The sequence below is a fragment of the Punctularia strigosozonata genome (genome assembly GCF_000264995.1).
Source record: "Punctularia strigosozonata HHB-11173 SS5 unplaced genomic scaffold PUNSTscaffold_14, whole genome shotgun sequence".
Classification (NCBI taxonomy): Eukaryota; Fungi; Basidiomycota; class Agaricomycetes; order Corticiales; family Punctulariaceae; genus Punctularia; species Punctularia strigosozonata.
In genome coordinates, this window is record NW_006767446.1 from 524,415 (window position 1) to 541,191 (window position 16,777).

At 54.7% G+C, this 16,777-nt stretch overlaps 4 protein-coding genes across 4 annotated transcripts; 2 read left to right on the forward strand and 2 right to left on the reverse strand.

The window, feature by feature from the left end:
• Positions 1-5,580: 5,580 nt before the first annotated feature.
• Positions 5,581-6,009, reverse strand: PUNSTDRAFT_74991 (uncharacterized protein; the record flags this gene model as incomplete). Its single annotated transcript, XM_007387557.1, has 2 exons — positions 5,581-5,728; positions 5,783-6,009. Coding segments are annotated over 2 exons (375 nt in total), but the record flags the coding sequence as incomplete, so codon positions are not given.
• Positions 6,010-7,160: 1,151 nt separating this feature from the next.
• PUNSTDRAFT_47040 (uncharacterized protein) lies at positions 7,161-10,360 on the reverse strand (the record flags this gene model as incomplete). The annotated part of the gene is made up of 6 exons (XM_007387558.1): positions 7,161-7,279; positions 7,410-9,164; positions 9,215-9,279; positions 9,369-9,497; positions 9,546-10,081; positions 10,133-10,360. The coding sequence occupies 6 exons, from the start codon at positions 10,358-10,360 to the stop codon at positions 7,161-7,163; spliced, it is 2,832 nt and encodes a 943-aa protein (XP_007387620.1).
• Positions 10,361-11,090: 730 nt separating this feature from the next.
• Positions 11,091-11,702, forward strand: PUNSTDRAFT_137898 (uncharacterized protein; the record flags this gene model as incomplete). The annotated part of the gene is made up of 2 exons (XM_007387559.1): positions 11,091-11,485; positions 11,534-11,702. 2 exons carry the CDS (start codon positions 11,091-11,093, stop codon positions 11,700-11,702), a joined length of 564 nt encoding a protein of 187 aa, XP_007387621.1.
• Positions 11,703-12,785: 1,083 nt separating this feature from the next.
• Positions 12,786-16,777, forward strand: PUNSTDRAFT_75000 (uncharacterized protein; the record flags this gene model as incomplete). Its single annotated transcript, XM_007387560.1, has 9 exons — positions 12,786-13,394; positions 13,443-13,808; positions 13,858-14,045; positions 14,101-14,409; positions 14,472-14,869; positions 14,928-15,104; positions 15,154-15,263; positions 15,302-15,928; positions 15,986-16,777. 9 exons carry the CDS (start codon positions 12,786-12,788, stop codon positions 16,775-16,777), a joined length of 3,576 nt encoding a protein of 1,191 aa, XP_007387622.1.

Consider the following 16,777-nt stretch of genomic DNA (forward strand, 5'->3'; position numbering starts at 1 on the left):
GAGTACGAATTTAATGGCGCGCAAACGACACAACTTTTGAACGCGGTATCATCCATATTAAGTATCAATTACATTTACATAGAGCGATAGAAGAGTCAGAGTATAATACAGATGCGGATAAATAGACGTTTAGAAAGCATTAGGTGATCAAAGGTGATCCTCAACATCTGACCAGCCGTCCGACTCATCACTCGGGTTGTCATTGACGTCACCGGCGGGAGGCACCTCGACATGCTCAATAACAACCGCAGAGTCATCGCCGTCAGCCTCGGAAGACGATGACGAAGGGACGGAAACATCTGAATTGATTGGCGAGGAGAAAAGGACGTCGCCGTCACCGGCCGCTGTGGCGTCGGGTGTCGATGTGACAGGCAATGGGGAAGCCGGTAGGCTAGCTTGAGCCTCGGACGCAGGGACAGAGTCGACAAGTGGTTGCAGTTCTGCTGTTGACGAAGAATTCGAATTCGATGCGGGCACCTGAGAATCAGCAGCAGAACCTCTGTGGGAAGGTATAGGCTCAGACGAGTTCTCGGGTGAAACGGCGGCGACTTCGTCAGGCGGGCTGCCTTGAGATGTAATCGACTCGGATTGAGGACGGGTCGACGTTGAGGCTTCGGACGGCGCCGGCGACTCCTCCGGGCTCTCCAGCGAGGGTAGCTCTTCTGAAACAGGTTCGATCGGCGAAAGCTTGGGCGCGTCAGGCGGGGCGGTATTAGCTAGCGCGGAGGTGCCTGCAGTGTCTTGGACTGAGTCTGGAATTGGCGTAGAGCTGGAGAGGGCGTTGAAGGGTGCTGATTCGGGGACGTCAACGGGAGCACCGTTCACCTCCATAGCAGGAACGTCTTCAGAAGCGGCTTCTTGTACGTTCTCGTTGGGTGACTGGTCGGAAGGAGCTTCCGCCATCGTCTGTTCGGGAGTCTCGGGATCAGCGACAGTTACGTGTTCGTCGGTGGAGAGCGCGGCTTGGTCATCCACGGTAGCTTCTTCATCTGTAGCAGGCTCGCCGACCTTCGCGTCCGCATCCTCCTTCGGCACAGGCGACCCAGGCCGCTGCTTCTCCACCTCCCTCTCGACCCTCTCCAGCTCGCGCTCAACGACAACGACCGCATCCTTCCTGGCTTTCCTTACAGCATCGTCTCCATCGCTCTCCACCGCATCGAGCCTGGCAAGGAGCAGTCCGAGCGCGTGCGTATACTGGTGCAGAGGTCGGTTGTTGGCCGTGTACGCGAGGGTTTCCTCGTTCTCCGATTCAGCCGAGTGGTCAAGGATAGGCGAGGGAGAGCGAGATGGAGTAGGCGAGGGGTTGAAGTCGAGGTGCTCCGGGAGATGGAAGTCGGACGAGAGCGAGTCGAACGAGGCACGGATGCTGGCGATCTCGTCGAGGGAGGAGGTGCGCTGGTGACGGTGCGCACGGACTTGTTCGGCCGATGCGCCAGCGAGGGGGGGTTTACGTTCTAGAGACGGTGCCCCCTGCGCCGAAGGGCTCGGGTCAAGCGCAGCAGTGGCTGGCTCTCCTTGATGGAAAGCGGCGGGCTCAGCGGAAGAGTTTGACGGGCCGGCCTGCTGAAGAAAGCAAACGCGGGTGAGTCCTCGGAGAACCGACCCAGGTGAAGATGAATGGTGCATACCTGCCCGTTCATGTTGAACCGGATATTCTTCTGCTCCTTTGGTGCCTGAGCCTGAGCCGAACCGTTGAAGAAAGACTGGAGGAGCGACGTGAGGGTCTCCTGAACATCTTGATCGTTCTCGACTTGAGCACGTTGGCGGAGCAGGTGTTCAACCGTCACTTGAGGTGCGGAGTCGGAAGAACACGCGGGCATCGGCTCTTCCTTTGCCTTGCCCTTGAGCGGCGGGCGTCGCACGCGGAGCGGAGGCGGGCTGGAGAAGAGTACGGATGAGGATCGCCATTCCGCCCGCCCAGATCGCGAGCAAGCTCACCTGTTTCTCCCGCTCAGACTCCGAGCCCTGCTCTGAGGGGGTGAAGAACGTCTCCAGGAGCTTCGAAAGTTCGGCTTGCTGCTGCCTGCGTCTAGCCTGTTCTAAGCGCGCAAGCTCCTCCTGACGGCGGCGCTGCTCGACCTCGGCTAGAACCTGCTGTCTCAGCCAGGCAACCTGCTGGAGGTGCTGTCGCTGCTGCCGTTGCCGGAGCGCGAGGAGCTCCTGCTGGCGATGCGCGGCCTCCTCCTGCTGCCTTCGTATTCGCGCTCGACGTCGCTCTTCTGCGAGGTCAGTAGCGAAAACAGCGAGGGTTTCTCGTCGCTGCTGCTGCTGCTGGCGTTGACGATAGTAGGCCTGCGCCTGTTGTCGTTCGAAGACATCGCGGCGGGCACGGGGGAGCAAGTAGTCGTGCTTCGCGAGTGCCGTCTGGTGAGCATAGCTGTAAGCGGCGTAAATCGATGTTGGTGCTCGGTGCAGGTGTGGCTATAGCCGTGGTCGTAGCTCGTCTATGTAGCTCCGCAGCGTTATGTAACTTAGATGCGTGATCCTGGACAACTTCAAGTTACAAACAGTGGGCCTGACACTGCTAGTTCTTTGATAACATACATTCATAGTTGAACTTGTATATGTAGATATACAAGCCCCGGGTGAATTGGTGCGTCGGCTACGTGCCCACTGGAGCCGGGAAACCTTGGGGTATGCGGGCCCCACCAATTCGCGATCTGCGGCTGACAAATATATCGTATGGCATCAATACATGTACTTCGATGGTCTCATTACACGCAGGCTCATCCTCAAGCCTGTGTTCACGCCGTCCGATCTGAGGTACCAGACAGTCGTTCAGAAACTGCCTGTTTGCCTGGGCCATGGCCCGTTGGGTCATGTGGGGTAGCACTCCTGAGCTCCGGTATTGTTACCGGTACTATGGATGTACCATCAATGCAATAGTGACCATCAATGCAATCGGTCTGAAATCTCGTCACTGCGGGGCTCCCTCTCATCCTAATCCCTACATATTAAATTGAGTGCATATACAGTACTATCTAATGATATGTGCCAAAGGAACAGAGCGAAGCATTAGGGGATGGGCCTACAGAAAATGCGCAACGCCATTTGGGGAACCATCCAAGCATGCTCTAGCATGAAGACACGGCTCGGCTCAAGGGATCGGAACTGATAAAAATCTGAATATATTCAAGTATACTCTATACTATACAGAAGGTACGTCTGTAAATCCCGATACGTGATATCTGCAACTTTGTGCTTGCTATGCAAGGATTACTGGCGGAGGTGCCATGAATGCAATTGAAGCTCCGCTTCAAATGCTGACAAAGCAGGGTCAGATTGCAGGAGCTCCCCGCCAGAAGGTCGCGGCCTCGGCTTCTCGGCCTTGGGGGACCCGTTGTGCAATCTGCAGGGTCATCGACACGTCCTACCGGCATCGCTCTGGCAAGGCATCCCGCGTACCAAAATATTTGAGGCTTGACATACAGCTGCTACATGGTTTTGGCTACCATATGATCTAGTTTCTGGGTGGATTGGCAATGAAATGACGATTTTGAACCATCAATGCAATCGAAATTGCATTGATGGTACATCCATAGTATCGTACGCGTTTCCTTCGGGCAATGCCGGGAGGCTCGGACGATGTCCGAGCTCTACTCCAACCTGTTGATGTATTACAGCGCGTAGGCTGCTGAGGCTTGGGGGAGAACCATATACATGCTCCCAGGACGGCGGCGGCCGTTCACAGCGAAGAGGCACATCTTCCTGAGTGGCAAACGACGGGGCCGGACTTGGTCGCGAGGATGATGATCGTCTCATCGGGATCGCCAACCTGAGAGGTGCTACGGCGGTCCGTCCTTCGTTCTTCGTGGGACTGGATACGTATGTCAGCCAGCACCTCATGAGATAAAGGCCACTCCTTACTTCATGATGACGTTCACAGTTTGTGGTGAAGGGGATGGCGTGCTAGAAGGCAAGACGTTCAAGGTGAGTATCACTGGACTGTCATCACGTTACGCACTCATTATGTGAATTCACAGGAGGCATGTTAACTTCTTCCCCGACCGCGCTGTCAACTTGCGATGGGGTGGGAGGTCTACTTGAGGAAGACGATCAACATGTACATTGCTGGGCCTGCCCGCTTACTCACCCACTGCGATAATGCGATCCTCGCGTGACTTCAAGGGCGATCTGTGGGGACGGGGGTGGCGCTCTAAGAAGAAAGTAAGCAACATACGATCTACAGCAGCACCGACTGACTCACGCGTGCTCTTGTCTCGAGGAGCGAGTCTCAGCTAGCTTTTTGAGGAACCTCGATAAGTTTTCAGCTGCCCAGGAGATGGAGCGTCTTCGAATCAAAGGCCCCTCTACTTCCTTGTTACCGTTTGCCCCCTAATTAAACGGAAGAGCGTTGTTGACATTTCGGTAGATTTTATCACGAGGAACGACACACCAGCCTGAACTCTTCGTCCGCTTCAAGAGTCAACAAGCTCTCGCGCATATCGCCTCCATATGTTGAGTCTATGTTCATCTTTGCGAGAACAGACGGATGAAGGGTGGCTTTTTCAGGGAGCACACGGCGGCGACCCCGGGGAGGTTGGAGTTGCACCAGCTCCAGAACACACCATAGCTTTCCTCGCCACGATATGTCGAAGGCACTGCGAACTTGTTCACCCATCTCCTGCACTTCCCTCGCAGGTCTCTTCACGAATTCTGCAGGCGTCAGCGAGAGTGTAGACTGTCCCATGGCCTCAGCGGAGTCCTCGGACGCCTGCTCGTTGGTGATAAAGGTGGCGACCAATTTTGCAATCTGATAGTCCTGACAGATATCTTGGAGCCTTTGGTCGCTTTTCTCGCAACAGTCCCTGTGATCATGTTGTGGCAGCGGATGATATACGAGAGTTGCGCAATACGCTCGGATGGCATCCCAGTCAAACAAAAACTCGCCGCATTGGTTGGAAGCCATACAGGCAGCGCGAACGATCCACCGAAAGGACGGGTTGGCAAGCGAGAAATCCTTGGACCGTGTTATCAAATCGAATCGCCCGCCAACGTCGCAATGGCTTCCAGCGAACCAGCGTTCACTGACGTTTGTTTTCTCCCAACGGGGCGGTACAATATACCGGAGAGGCTTATATTTGGTCCGTGTCTCATCGAGAGCTAATGCATGACTGTGAGGGGAGTTTTTAGTACATATACAGTGGAAAGATACGCAAATCCACTCACTAGACGTGGCATACGAAGCCATCTCTTCGCCGATAATCAACGTCTCCAAAACGTTTAGACTCGGTTCCGGGTTCCGGCAAATGCGGGGCGCAAGTAAATCCTGCTGAACGAACCGTTTCCCTGTACCACGTCATTTAGCTCGGTGGTGCAAGAATCGTGACTACTGATCACCTACCACAGTCCGAGGAAGTAAATGTTCACTTCTTGGCTGAATATCGATCTGAATTCCGCCGCCTGCGGTCGGTCATTGTTTCGAGTTTTGTACAACTTCCATGCAAAAGCGACTTGCTCTTCATTCCCAGAAGTAAGTAGTCCAACCTGATAGATGATTTCAGAATTCAATCGCTGTCGCAGCGTAATTAGGTGCCACCTTCTCGAGCATTCCACAAAGCGCTCTCGCAGTGTAAGCACCTATGGCGGCCAAATGGTTATAATGAATGAGATGAACGTAATCATGCAATACTGACCGCGACTAAACCCAAACATATATATCCTGTCGTTTTTCTGCCAATGACGCATCAGGTACCGATACCCCCCAAGGATATGTCCTTTGATGGATCTACCGACGTGATGTGAGCTGGTTGCACCTACCACAGGAGTATCATGCGCTCACCGTGCGAAGAGAACATCTGCAACCTTTGCAACCGTGGTTCTGCCCCAGACTTTCTGGGTACCGACAGGAACATCTGCCTCATACGTGCCAAGACCAGCCTGGTAGTAGCACAGCTGGTCTTGGCTGTCCTTGCGAATCAGTTCGAATATTCGTATGACGTTGGTGATATGGGTTGTCCGGAAACAGTTGGTTGTACCGTCAAAGCAAAGAACGATATTTCTACCCTGTACACTGCGTCAGGGCGAAGTTTGGAGAAAGCTGGTTCAGACCTTGGTAGCATTCTCGTGGGGGATTTCCATCATGATGGCGTTGTCATATGCGCAGAATAGGTGATGAGTTGTGTCAAAAGTTAGGCAAAAGACACTCGGGGGAGACGGGTTCAGCACGCTGTAGTCTGTGCGGGCGGGGTATATATGCTTTCAGAAGTGATCGCTCTTGACATATACGATAATCGTCGAACGGCCCGTCATCTGAACTTTTTTGGACATCAAACATTGGAACGGACAATACATTTGTAGCCGACTTGCCTCGTGTAATGAAAGAAGTCAGCGGGCGCGCAGATATCGTACACTTATTGTACTGCACATCACGTCCGACATGACAAGGGAAGGCGGAGATAGGTGCTCACAAATACATTGCCACAAAAGACCCCAGGACGACAACACAGCCGTGGATACCTCGTGGCTCAACCCTGACAGGGACATTTGTACAATAAACTCGACTAATAGTGCGACCATGGCATGTCGTATATGACGGCTATTTTGCCGGTAGGTTGTTCAATGGGCAGTGCAGGGGCGCAGGCAGCCTTGATCAGACATTGGCCTGCATTAACACTCCGCTCAGCTGATGCAATGACGATATACACTTCGCTTATGGAGCTCGTAGGAGGTGAAAACGTGTGAATCGCGTCCTCAGAGGTTATCGCTCCCGTCCCCGATGTCCGAGCCTCCGAAGGAGCTATGATATCATCTTCGACTTGCTACGACGCTCGCTTACGGTGTCGGCACTCATGCCCCTGGCTGCTGCGTGACCGACGCTCGCTTACCACTCCCCTCCTGCCCGCCGCTCGCTTAAATGCCCGCCTCCCGCTCGATGCTCGTTTAACATTCCTCTCCCGCCCGTCGCTCGCTTAACATTCCCCTCCCGCCCGTCGCTCGCTTAAATGCCCGCCTCCCGCCCGGCGCTCGCTTAGTTGCCCGCCTCCCGCCCGACACTCGCTTAACACTCCCCTCCCGCCCGACACTCGCTTAAATGCCCGCCTCCCGCTCGATGCTCGCTTAACATTCCTCTCCCGCCCGTCGCTCGCTTAAATGCCCGCCTCCGCTCGCTTAAATGCCCGCCTCCGCTCGCTTAGCGCCCGCCTCTTGCCGCCTGCTCGTCACCTGACTCTGTTTGCTGAAGTTGTGAAGTCGACCTGCCTGCCTCCCGCACACCGCTCGTGTTGAACCTGACTCTGTATCATGTTCACCCATATGTGCTGCGTGCTTTCTCTTTGAACTGTACAATATTTGTGGAATAATCATATTTAGAGTCAGAAATCGTACTCCTTAGTTGGGAAACAGGCATTACACAGCTAATTAAGGTATATACTAGGCATGGCGGGCTCTCTTGTTGGCTGATGATGTACCGTCGTTCCTTGGGCGCTTGGCGCGCATAGCGACGGCAGCAACGGATGATGGGGATTCGGTGGCTGATGCAGCAGAAGCACGCTTACGCGGCTTCGGCCGGCCGGCCGCGGTGATGGTAACGAGGGTGTTGTCAAGGCCAGTGGGCGCCGACGGAGACGTTAAGCCGGCGTGCTGGAAGATCCATGTCATCTCTTCCACAGCATGAAGCCATCCCAATCGTGCGTCTGGATGAGTTGGGATGACAGTTCCCCACCATATGAGGCAAACAAGCACCAGGATCATGCCCTTTGACCCGCTTTGAGAGAGGCAACCCCAGGCGGCATCGTCAGGAGGCAGGCTCCGAGAGAACCGGAGTCCAACATTCGGGACAGGGACAGATATCTGAGATTGATCCAGCCGTCGCCATGCCGGCGAGATCTCGTTGAGCCACTCCCACCAGCGCGATGCGAAGATGGTGACATCTCTGGGATGAACGGATATGTCAGGAACCACGTCGGCGTCGCGTTTGGCGTTGGTCATCCACCAAGCCACTGACTTCGGGCGCAAGGTGCTGGGCATGTTATGATTCCTATCTGCGTAACCCCGTGCAGCTTCAAATTTGACCCACAGATCAAGGAGGGGATTAAGCTGGAGCTGGAGCTCGTCCGCACCCATGTTGGATAAGAGTGTCCGGAAAGATTCATGCGCATTCTCCACCCAACCTTGGTACGTGGGTAGATAAAGTGCAGACGGCGGTGGGACAGGCATCAAAGATGGTAGCGATCCTACAGCCACCTGGGAGCGCCGTTTGCGTATTGAACGATTGGTGCCAGCGGGAGTCGTCTCCGTGCTAGCCAGAGGCACGATTTTATGGCTCCGGCGTGTGAGACGGGGTGTACGCGACGACGCCGGTGTTGAGGCCTCCTTGCACATAGAAGCTCCTGTGGGGTCAACACCAGATGCATCAATGGGCGGCTCCATGTCCTCGTGGGCAGTCGGAGTGGCGGCAGCGGCGGCGTCACCATCCAGAGCGGCGGCAGGGGCACCATCCTTGGCGGCGGTGGCGAAGGCGGCATCATCCTTGGCGGTGGCGGTGGCGGTGGCGGCGAAGGCATCGTCCCCTGCGGCAGGAGCATTGTCCCCGGCAGCGGCGGAGGCATCATCCCTGGCTGCTGTGAAGGCATCATCCCCGGCGGTGGCAGCACTGTCCCCGGCGGCAGGAGCATCGTCCCCAGCGGCGGCGGAGGCATTGTCCCTGGCAGCTGTGAAGGCATCGTCCCCGGCAGCGGCAGCACCGTCCCCAGAGGTGGCAGCATCGTCCCCGGCTGCTGCGAAGGCATCGTCCCCGGCGGCGGCAAAGGCATCGTCCCCAGCGGCTGCGAAGGCATCGTCCCCAGCGGCTGCAAAGGCATCGTCCCCAGCGGCTGCAAAGGCATCGTCCCCGGCGGCGGCAAAGGCATCGTCCCTGGCGGTGGGAGCATCGTCCCCAGCGGTGGGAGCATCGTCCCCGGCGGCAGCAGCATTGTCCTGGATGGCGGCACCGATCTGGGCGGGGGAAGGAGGCGGCGACGAAGGAACCGTAGATGCGGAACAGATGGCGAAATCTGCCACAGGAGACTTCTTTCGGCTTTTCCTTTTCTTCTTCTTCTTCTTTGTGGAGTCTTCGGTTGCCAACGGAGGCTCAGCCAATGATAGAGCTTTGAGAGCCTGCCGTCGGGTGCCCCCGGAGGCGATTGTTGCCTGGACGGATTGCTGAACGCCCGTCCATCCACCCGCTGTAAATAAGTTTGAGATGTTGAACGGGAGATTGTGACAATGAACTTACGATAGCGCTGCGCTGCCCAATGATCCCACTGATCTTGAAAAGCCTTCCATGCGTCTTTCTTAGAGCTTATTACCTCGGAAAGTGTTGGCATAACTACGAAGGGAAACAAAGTATTGGAGACTCCATAATGGGCATACGAACAAAGATCACATACCTATAGGAGCGTGGCACCTCTCCATACTTCGGGTCCGGTCCGGCAGCGAAAATGCAAAACGACCAACGGGTTTCTGCGGCGAGAGAGTCTAGCATAGACATGAAAACGTTCGGAAGGCTGTTGCAGAGACTGTCATGTCATCAGTAATATGGTATGAGTTCGACAACGGGTACGCACCGCTGATACTCGGCTTCATTGGCTAGAACGTCTGAGAACGCGGTAGGCGGACCTTTTGCGGCCCCATCGGCGCAGTCCGCCGCCACACCGTCAGTGGCCTCGTGTGCACTGCTCTGCGCGTCGTCCGTACCAGGTCCGGAGCTGGAGAGATCATTTGCTGGATTTTCCTCGTCGTCCTCCTCGCCCTTGGCACCGTGGGCATCGCAGAACAACTGGACCTCCTCTTGAAATTCGTCAGACTCGGTTTCCAGCCGCTCGGTCAGCCACCGTCCAGTGAATGTGAGAAGTGTTGGTGGCTTGATATCGGGCTCGAGAGCGTTGCAATACGTGTTGTGTGCCGCCCGGCACTCCGCCTTCAATTCGTTGTTATTGCAATAATCGATGAGCTTCGAGTAGCCTTGCCACGGCAGATAGGCACGCTGCCGCTTGGGGGTTTCGTTTTCTGTGGCAGCGCGCACAACTTGCAGCAATAAGGGAGTTCCGCCTTTACTGGCCCTATTAATGCGGGACTCGTTGGCCATTAAAGCCCTGATATACTTTGCTCGTGTTAATACTTCAATATCAAACAATATAACCAACTAGCTTACCTTCAAATCCGCATCATGACGGATTTTCAATGCTTTATTTGCATCCCCTTCTGCAGCAGCAAGCTCTTCTGCGGTGAGCACAACAGGGAACTGAGTATAGAAAGCGGTCGTGATACGGGGCCAAAGTGACTTGAATCCGCCCTGGAAATCTTGACATGTAGTATATGACGGCAGGAATGACAGGAGAAGGTCGATCTGTGGCTTCGGAAGCTTGTAACGGCGGCCCATGAGGTGTGTGCGTGCTGGCAGCTGCCAGGTGCGTGCACTAAACGCGCAGTGTGGGAGTAAATGATGATCACTAGATCACGGATTTTCTCCGCCGAAGTTGCCACGTCGCTCTTTCCCCCCAACCATCATGGTGCGACGAGATAGATGTGAGCGACGTGCAGAGCAGCGTGCTATAGTGAGCCCTTGGCCTTGATCAAACGAATTGCCGTGTCACTGACTATACAGCAACTGCATCATCTTGAAACACGAGTGACCGACCTCGTGAGACTAGTGCAATGTAAGTGCTTGTCTAAGTTTGATTCCGGGGCTAACCTTGATATTCATAGACCACATCAGTCGTCTGGAAGCGGAGGAGGAATCAGATTCTGACCAAAAACAGGACTTCGCAAGCCAGTCGGGCTGCCTCTCTCCGGAGATCACGCCGCCGCCAAGTCCTGAGCCTGAGAGGCTGGTCGCACCATCTGTACCTGGCTCGCCGGTCATTGCGTCCACTCAAGGCTCTACGACCCGGCCCCGCTCGGTCCATTTCTTATCTCCTCCCGATATCCAAGTGTTTCTGCCTGCGCAAGGTGCTCCCGCTCATGTGCAGAGAGATCTGCGCTCTTTTTCGGTAGATGTTCAATCTTCCCAAACCCCGCCTGACCAGTTTCGAGTTCGTTCGCAACCACGGAGCACTGGCCAGGACGGTCGTCGGGCGGTACCTGCTTTGGGCCCAGCCCCACGTGTTCGCATGGAGTCTGCCGACGACCGCCAGTCGTCGTCTCGTCAACGTCAAGGTACCCGTTCGCGTCCTGCCACCACCGACCGTCAAGATGCCACAGCCCCTGCTGGCGCATTCCCCAATTATCGCAATCCCTCCCCCGAAGCCAATATCGATCCCGTGGGCGGCGTTGAGGTCAACTTGAATGATTCTGATGGTATCGCCGACTTGGACAACGATGACCACCCCATCTCCAGGGAGGCTCCCGCACCCAATCATGGCAATCGATGCTCGGGTTTCCCAGGCTGCTGCAGCCACCGCCTCGTCAACGTCGACGGCAAGGACCCTGTCAAGGACAGCGTACCTGCACATCTTCAGTGGTATGTGGTCACGAGCGGCAAACACGTTGGCGTCTTCAAAGGCTGGTCAGTTGTTTGGTCGTGTCTGTCGGTAATTTCTAACCGTTTGTTTAGGCACGTCGTCATGGGCAAGGTTGAAGTTCGCGGATCGGTCTGCTTCAGAGTCATGAGTGCCCAGGAAGGTGTCGAGATTTTCAACGAGGCATTGGCAAATGGCGCTTTGCGCGTCTGGAAGAATGGTCGCTACCACGACATCAGCCCTCATGATATCCAAGTTGCATGAATTGTAGCGCACCGCTTTTGTACTTGTTGCCGCATTGCACTACTGTAGTTGTCCTTCGCTTGTGTTTCGCATCGTCATGTACTCGCTCGTATCTGTGATTTCGAATATACACTGCTCAGTTGCCACGACCAAACAACGCGAGCGAGAGTGATTAAGATGCTTGGAAGATGTGCAATGAGCTGCGTCCGGAGCCTCAAAAACATATCAGATGAGTACCGCAAGATCATTCCATGTACGGTTGCGGCGAGCATTTTGACCTGTACAAGAAGTCCTGATCGAAGCATCTTCGACATGTGTTCATCAAGTGACGGATAATCGGATCGGGAAGAGACAACCTGCAATGCTTGCAAGTCGTAAGTCCCGAAGATATCTGGAGTTTGGTCGAGAGTTTCAACACGGCGTTGGCAAAGGATGCTTCGCACGTCTGGACAGATAACTGCTGTTCACGCCGTCTAGAACTCGCTCTGTGAACTTGACTACACACTAATCAGTTGCCACGACCTACCGATGCGGATGGTATGTGAGGTGCTTGGAAGATGTGGGATGAACTGCGCCCGGAGCCTCGAAAACGTGTATCAGACATACCGATACATGAGTATCGTGCAATTCATCCATGGTACAGTCGTGACGAGCATTCTGATCTGTGCAAGAAGTCCTTGTCAAAGCATCTTCGATGTGAATTGACCAGATAATCACCGTAGACATGCGGCGATGCGCATGAGTACATACATGGACGTGCATGTCGGCGTTGAATGTTATTTGATCTTGCAGTTGATCAACAACACGGAGCATACCTATTGACCTATCTGGATTCGCTGATCTCAGTCACAAGTACCCCTAGTTGTTTATATCCTTATGTTAAATTCGTTGAGAGATCTTCTGTGTACCTCGATATCATCATTTGACCGGTATGTTATTATCTATGGCTGAAGATGTCGGTTGCATATATGCATGTGGCTATGCAATAGTACAAGCGCCCAAGAGATTGTGCTGCTCTGATTGGCTGATGCCCGTCACATGATCTGGTTTTTCATATTCTGTTGGTATCTCACGGCTTCTCCCCTTGCCACGAACTTGTCCTTCATGCCCAAACGTTCCAACGAGACTAACGAATCCTCATCCAAACGTAGCAAGTTGTTTGCTCCAGCACCTCCACGGAAACAAGCCGCCCCGAAGGACACCGCTCGGAAGGTTCGCACATCAGTATTGCGGAAGACAGCGAAGGGCAACTTGGGATCCAGTTCGGTGCATTCAACAGCACCCAACCTATCTCGCCTTCCACCTCCAGACACGCACACGCATTTTCTGCCCTCGTACTCCCTGCCGCTTGACCCCGAGTTCTCGCAACTTTGTGACCCAACAGACGCCGCCAACTCTGTTGGGGATGATGATGGGGTTGAAGGCCCGTCACAGCTCGCAGTAAGCCATGATCCTTTGAGCCAGAGTAATAAACTAACTCATATTCTACTCTCGAAGTCCCATACTCAGGAGTGGCTCGTATCCCAGCGTCAACTCTGGCTTGATGAGCTTCTTCGTCTCGACGCACCTGGCCCAAGCTGGCAGGCCAACCATATGTGCCCATGTGGCGTTCGTGAAGCCAGATTTCGGTGTCACGAGTGTCTAGGGTTCGAAATGTTCTGCAGCCAGTGCCTGGTCAAGAATCATTGTCGTCTTCCGTTGCACCGGATCGAGGTGAGTATTGTCACTTCCGTTGTCGAACTCGGGCTTAACTTGACTTAGCAATGGAACGGCATCCACTTCGACGTGTGTACGCTCCGCGACTGCGGGGTGATTGTCCAACTCGGTCATCCTCCGGGCGAGGCTTGTCTACACGCAGTTGCGGCGTACAACAACTTTACGGTTGTGCATACCAATGGTTCGCATAACGTTAAACTTTTCTTTTGCGGCTGTTCGACTGTCGAGCACCATGTCCAACTTCTTCGATTTCATTGGCTTCCCGCGTCGTGGCAGCGTCCTCGAACCGCGGTCACTGTCGACTACCTCAAGATGTTCCAGATGCTATCCAATACGGCCAAAACAACACTTTGGGATTACTACCGGACCATTCAGTTTCTTGGAGACAATGCGGGGCTACGTACAGTGAAGGTACGCAATGATGCTATGTATACGTCACACTTACTCACTCTTGATAAAGTATCAGAGGCAGGCAGTCTTGTTCGCAGTTCGCGCGTATCGACACCTCAAAATCCTCAAGTGGGGCGGTAGTGGACATCTGGCCAAAGGGGTCGAGTCGACACCACGTGGCAGCTTAGCCGTCCTTTGCCCCCCTTGCCCGCATCCAGGGATTAATCTCCCGCCTGGCTGGAGAATATCGCCGGACAAGTGAGCATGGACATTGCCTTGTCCGGAGACGCAGCCACTGACCGATGTGCTACAGATGGATTTACACGCTTTTCATCGCTGTGGATGCATGTTTTCGACTAAAGCTGAAGGATCGCGGCGTCAAAGACCCCGAGTTTGGCGCCGGATGGTCGTATTTTGTTCATGGCGGCGACTACCATCGACTTTTTGAGTCGGCCACACACGCCCAGGACATACCGCCATGTGGAAATCAGCACAACGCGGTCCAGCAGGCTCTGACACGTGGCAATTCGAAGACGGTCGCAACCGGTGTCGTGGCTGCTATATGTTCACGCCATGCTATGATGCTTCCGAACGGTGTCGGTGACCTGCAAAAAGGCGAACGGTACGTTTTTAAACGTTCTAGCTCTCGTCGCAATAATCTAAACATCACGGACCTCTTGACAGATTTGCAAATGTTGACTTTGTGCTCGCCTCCGCACTTGCTCTTGTCGCCGAGGATATCGAAACTCTCAACATCTCTTACGACATTATGTGCACCTACATAATCAACTTCAAGTCTCGCTTTGCCATCTTGATATCCTTGCTATGCCTTCCTTGGCTCTGCGTGCTTCGCGGCTTCATCCCCAAATTTCACCTGCCCGGGCACGGCGAAACCTGCCAGGACGACTTTTCCTTCAATGTCAACTCCGGCGTTGGACAATCACACGGCGAGACTATCGAGCAAATCTGGGCGTACCTCGGAATATCCGGCACGAGCACGTCTGAAATGGGCCCTGGGAATCGCCACCTTGTTCTCGAAGATATGATGGGTGCGCAGAATCATCGGAAGGTGGTTAACTTAGGTGTGCAACACTTGTCATCAGATTATGGAGTGCGGTACTGATATATGCCGTCTCATAGGTAATCACTTCGCTCATCACCTACCTGATGCCGTCAAGATGCGCAATGCTTATCGCGATATTAGCGATCGCTTCTCAGCGACTTTTCCCGAGCAAGTGGTTGCAACGTGGAAAGCCATGGTCGAGGCCTGGCAACAAGATCACAGCAACCCGGACCCGTTCCATGAACCCGAGTCGTGTAAGTAAGATGGGCTACGCCTCCACAATTAGGCTAATGTCACGTACAGCCAACAACCTGGAGACCTTGCGCGAGGAGCTTGCAAACGAGGACGCGGAACTGAGGGCTCGGTTTGCAGAATTTGTGCGCCTGGGATTGGTGTTAGAGGGAAGCCAGTACGTATAAGTCTGCGCATGAACTCTTCGTGTTCTGACTAGTATTGCAGGCGAAGTCTCAAACGACGCATTGAATCAGCCGCCCAGCGCACGAGTACCCAGCGCACGTCTATTCAACAGCAACGCGCGTCCTTGAAGTACACCATCCATAGTTATCTCAAAGCTCAAGCCGTGTACATGCCGGCATGCGGCTCTCTCCGTAATTCATCCGACATAGACGCGGGGCTATCGACTGAGCCCGAAGTGTTCGATCCGCTCTCCAGCACCCTTCCCGAAGAATTTCCGCTTCTCCTGCCCTCTGGACTAGATGCGGGTATGCGACGAAATTCGTCGTTGCACACTGTGGTCAATATCGAGACTCGCATGCGCTTAGCCCAGGCCCAGGATTCGCTCATCCAACTACGACATCTGCGGCGTGTCTATCAAGGCCTAAGCACTCGGCTTCGGAAGAAAGTGTGGGGCGTCGGGCAGAAGACCAACACCCGCTCCCGGACTATCCTCCAAGGTTTTCTGGAGAAAATCCACGCCTGCCGAGACGACTATCGCGCAGCCTACGGTGCTTTAAAGCAGCTCGATGCAGACGGATCGTGGACGTCTTACCTTCTCCCGCTCAGGGATGAGGACATCTCTGGACCGGGCAAGGACGAAGAGGAGGAGGTTGAGTACCGGGTACGAGAACAGATCCGTGCTGGGGAGGAGCCCCGCCCCACGACCAGCCGGCGCAAGACGAAGCAGAAAGAATACATCAAGTCGTGGATATGGCTCACCACTGTGCCAGGAAAACGCGTAGTGTCTGCTGAGGAGATATCGGACACGGAACTGAACGAGCAAGTTCGTGCTCAGTGGGCGAAGACAGACGCACGTGCGGCGCGATGGGAGGAGGAGGTCATCCTTCTCGTGGAGGAGATGAGGAGGACGTTGGTATGGCTCGAGTGGAGAGCTGGGTGGTGGGAAGCGCGGTCGAAGGAGCGCACCAATGTGGCCGTCGATCTACAGCGTGGCCTCATCGCGTACGCTATGAAGCAGCAGTCCATCCAACGTCAACGGCTAGCTCTCTTTGCGTCGCGATGGATACCCTTACTACGAGCACATCAGCTTGGGTCAGACTGGCGTGGACAGTATGAGAAATACGCGCAAAAACCGGATAAAACAGAAGTCGCCGCGCCCGCTGCCGCCGCAAGCGTGCCCTGTCCCGTCGACGCCGACGCCAACGCGTCTCATCTCGGCAAAGCCCATGCGCCCCATCCTGCCGACGCGCCCCGTCCCATCGACGCCGACGCCAACACGTTTCATCTCGGCGCAGCCCTAGTGACCATTCTCATGGAAGTATGCCAGCCATTGGCGCAGAAACATGGTGCACAAGAGCCAGCAGCCAGTTTCAGGTATAAACCCCAGCAGAACGTGCACTGTTTGTGCGGCCAGGAGGTCATGAGGCGGTGCATCACCTGTACTATAAACTACAGCGGTAGCCGGAATGTACGAGTTCACATAGTACAGCACTACCAAGCCTTAGCCTAG